The 3,522-nt window shown below is 45.4% G+C and overlaps 1 protein-coding gene across 1 annotated transcript; it reads right to left on the minus strand.

Moving 5' to 3' along the window:
* Window positions 1-363: 363 nt before the first annotated feature.
* On the minus strand, window positions 364-3,153 carry LOC119291391 (chloroplastic import inner membrane translocase subunit TIM22-2-like). The gene is made up of 5 exons (XM_037570140.1): window positions 2,933-3,153; window positions 2,447-2,511; window positions 2,279-2,351; window positions 2,141-2,194; window positions 364-874 (listed from the first exon to the last, which is right to left on the minus strand). Exons 1-5 carry the CDS (start codon window positions 3,099-3,101, stop codon window positions 636-638), a joined length of 600 nt encoding a protein of 199 aa, XP_037426037.1. The 5' UTR covers window positions 3,102-3,153; the 3' UTR covers window positions 364-635.
* Between the last annotated feature and the right edge of the window lie 369 nt (window positions 3,154-3,522).

The raw sequence follows: 3,522 nt of genomic DNA on the forward strand, positions 1-3,522 counted from the left end.
CCAAACAGCTCCAGGAGCAACATTGTACTATCGATCATCCAACTACACTCGGCAGGACTAGAGGTATTATCTCTTCAAATAGCCCCGAACCTGGGTATGTCCGGCGTCCCGCGCCCGCTCATGTCAACCTCGCCTCTGAAGCCCACCAGCGCCCTCGAGCATCCTCCTCTCTTTAGCCATCCCTTGAATTCTGTCGTGCGCCCACCACGACATGTAACCTCAACTCCTCTCTCTCTCTCTCTTAATACATGGGATGCTAGATGAGAATTTATAGTCTTAGTTAACTCGTACGCTTCCTATGAACGTACGCATCCTGTAAACGGTCACCATCTCTTATGAATAAATACCACGCGGCTCTCACTGTTGGAGAGTAGCAACGCTTCAACCATTTTAACAAAGCAGATACAGCCATCAAGCAAAATTTTCCACGACGTCTTATCTTCCGGGTCAACAAAATCTATCCTTCATATCATCAACAAAGCAAGCCCACGCCACGAAACGCGGCGACAAAAAACACCCGGCTGAAAAAGCAAACAATCTAGATTTTCGACATTATCCAAAAGCAAAATTTACATAACGTTAGGAGCTAGCTAGGTTTCCTGAGCATATCTCACTCTCCCTCCTAATGCTGCTGTCTAGTGCTTCTTAGGCTTGGCGACCAAGGCCTGGCAGCATGAGGCAAAAGCATCGGAAGCGTCGAGGATTGGGGGGAGAGTGAAGGGGGGGAGGACGCCCGCGCCATTGTCGTGCGCGAAGGTCAAGGCGTTCCCAGTGAGGGTGTGTGCCATCGCGGTCTGCTGCTTGTTGAGCCCCTCCATGATGCATGAGAATGCTGCGAAGGTGGCGCAGTTCTGAAGCAGCGCTTGTGGTGTACCTGGATTCAGACAAACAAGCGTGTAAGAAAACCATGCCACCAAAGCCTCAGCAACTTAACAAAATGAAAAATGAGACCAACCCAAGGGCTAACCCTCTTTGGCATTTTTTTATATAAGAAACTCCGCCAGCACCGCACGTCAAAGCCAAGGCTCGAACTCGGGTGGGCTGGCAGCTACCCCAGCTGCCTAGCCAACGGGTCGACGCCCCGTCCTCAACAACTTAACAAAATGATAGTGGAGCTTGGGGTAGAGAATGCACAAATGATCTCGACAAGATAAAACCATTCTTGAAATATCGTTTCAGTGCAAACTTCCTCTTTTCACAGACCAACTAAAGACACTTGATACAACACTGAATGAAATGGCATGACTCAAAAGCACATGTACTAGTAAAGCAGCAGAGGGATGCAGTGTGAATAAAGTAGGTATCTGTTATGCTTAAGAATGTCTTTAGCATACCACCAGCTTTGCTATATTAGCATCAGTGAATTATCCAGAATAAACGCATGAGCGGTCCAGTATAATTGGACAGCAAGATGTGAAGTCCTGGACAGCATCTCAATTTGTTTTTAAGGGCATTGGTTAATTAAATGGACTCTCATACACTCTTCTATAGTGGCTGCAGGACTCCATTAACAAGCAAGATAGGCAGTGAGTGCCTTTTACTGTCAAAATTGTACTTGGTACTTCGTTATATCATTCAAAGAATAAGGCTCCTGATTTTACTGAATTTCTTACACGCGATATTGGACTTCTTGTAAATTAATTTACTTCAAATTCTATGATAATTATAATAAGCAATCCAGTCTTGTATTTCTGGGCAAACTTCAGTATACATTTGTGCTCGAGTTCTCTATATAAGTTTGATAACAAATATACATCATGAACTAGAAGCACACCTGAAAGTTATTTTATCACTCAATGGATAAATTACACAGTTCGCTGACAAACCGTTGTACTAATTATAACGTGCTCAAAGTGTTGATTACAAAGGGTCATCCCACAATCCACGCATAGGTGCTTAGCAGTTCATATTGACAGAACTTTTGTAGGCAATCCAGCAATATGAATAACAGTACAGAGTAAGTTGATCACCAGAAATTGAACACACAACCAAATATTGCTTGCAAGTACTACCAATTTTTTTCACAATGTTATGCAATACCACAGAATATCGCATTACAACTTCTCCATACTATACTAAACAATACCAAGTTCAATAATAAGTGAGCTGTGAAAATGTTGGTAGTTCAATGTGAATGTACCTGGAAAACTCAAAGCAAGACCTGTGCAACAACCAGCAATGCCGGAATTGATGACTGCAAAAGGAACATGTTAGTTCATACTATGTATCCAACTCCCAAGGTGTTACCAAAAAGCTGACCGCTGAACAGAACACATACTATCATCTTTCCCACGTAGCTTCCTCAACAAGCACAAAACCAAACTCTGGACGCCAGAAAGAACTGCAAAACTCTGATCCAAGAAATTTCTATCATTAGCAAAGCTTTTTATGAAAATGATAGTGCAATTTCCTAGTTAAGAATATGCACACAAAGGCGAACACTAACTTTGGCAGAAGACCCTGCATTCCCGAGTGAGCCCTTCAAGCCCTTCTTAGATAGCAAACCTTGTCCTGAAAACAGAATCCGTTATGCAACATAAGGATTTTGTGTGAGGAAGTTAAATCGGGTGTCACAGGTGTTGTTAGTGACAACATGTATACCAGTAGTGCTTCCGTTATGCTAACACAATAAGGATCAAAATCAAGATTTAATGAATACAAGGAATTGGAGACTAAATGAATACAAGGAATTGAAGATTAAATGAATACAAGGAATTGTATCAAATGTGGACAATCTTATACTCTTAGTCTACCAAGAACTGGGCGCAAAACCTACTAAGGCAACCAAATGTCATATATAATCAAGTTCCTGATAGGAATTGAACACCGATAATAGAAATTCACGAAAGTACCCACGACATGATTAACGGAGCCATCACCGCAGAGCAGAGTAATCCGGAAAAGGATAAGAGGGTGGGGCGGGGGGGATTACCATATCCAAAGATAGATCCGACGAAGGCGCCGCCGGCGAAGTCCCCGGCGGACCGGAGGACGCATACGGCTGGACCGGCAGCTAGAGGCGGCAGGGACAGGGACGAGCCCCCCTCGGCGGGGTTGGTGCCCACGTCGCCGTCCGACTCGTTGTCGCTCCTCGCCGCCATGTCCGTCCTCTCTGCGAGTTTCGTTATCGCTTCCTGTTTCGTTTGCCCAGGCCCAGGGTTGGAGTATAGGACGGGACTCCAGCCTCTGGTAAGCGGGTCCCGCTGCCAGTCCCTCCAAGGTTGTTGGGTAGGCCGGCCGGCCGGCCGGCTTTACAAGCCCAATCGAACAGCCATATTAAACAAGCCCAACCGTATGTCTCAGAAAAAAAAAAAAAACAAGCCCCATCGTACCGCAGGACAGAGAAATCGTCCGTTGCAAGGTGCCCTCTAAACAGTTCTTCCAATACCACGTAAATCTCTGTGATGGCTAGGGTTCTCGTCCTCTCGGCGGCGATCTCGCCGCTGTTGAGATTTTCTCTTCCCCGATCCCGTCTCGTCTAGCCTCTCCCTGCTCGAATCGATCACGGGGTGATCTCTGTAT

The sequence above is a fragment of the Triticum dicoccoides genome, chromosome 4B (genome assembly GCF_002162155.2).
Source record: "Triticum dicoccoides isolate Atlit2015 ecotype Zavitan chromosome 4B, WEW_v2.0, whole genome shotgun sequence".
Taxonomy (NCBI): domain Eukaryota; kingdom Viridiplantae; phylum Streptophyta; class Magnoliopsida; order Poales; family Poaceae; genus Triticum; species Triticum dicoccoides.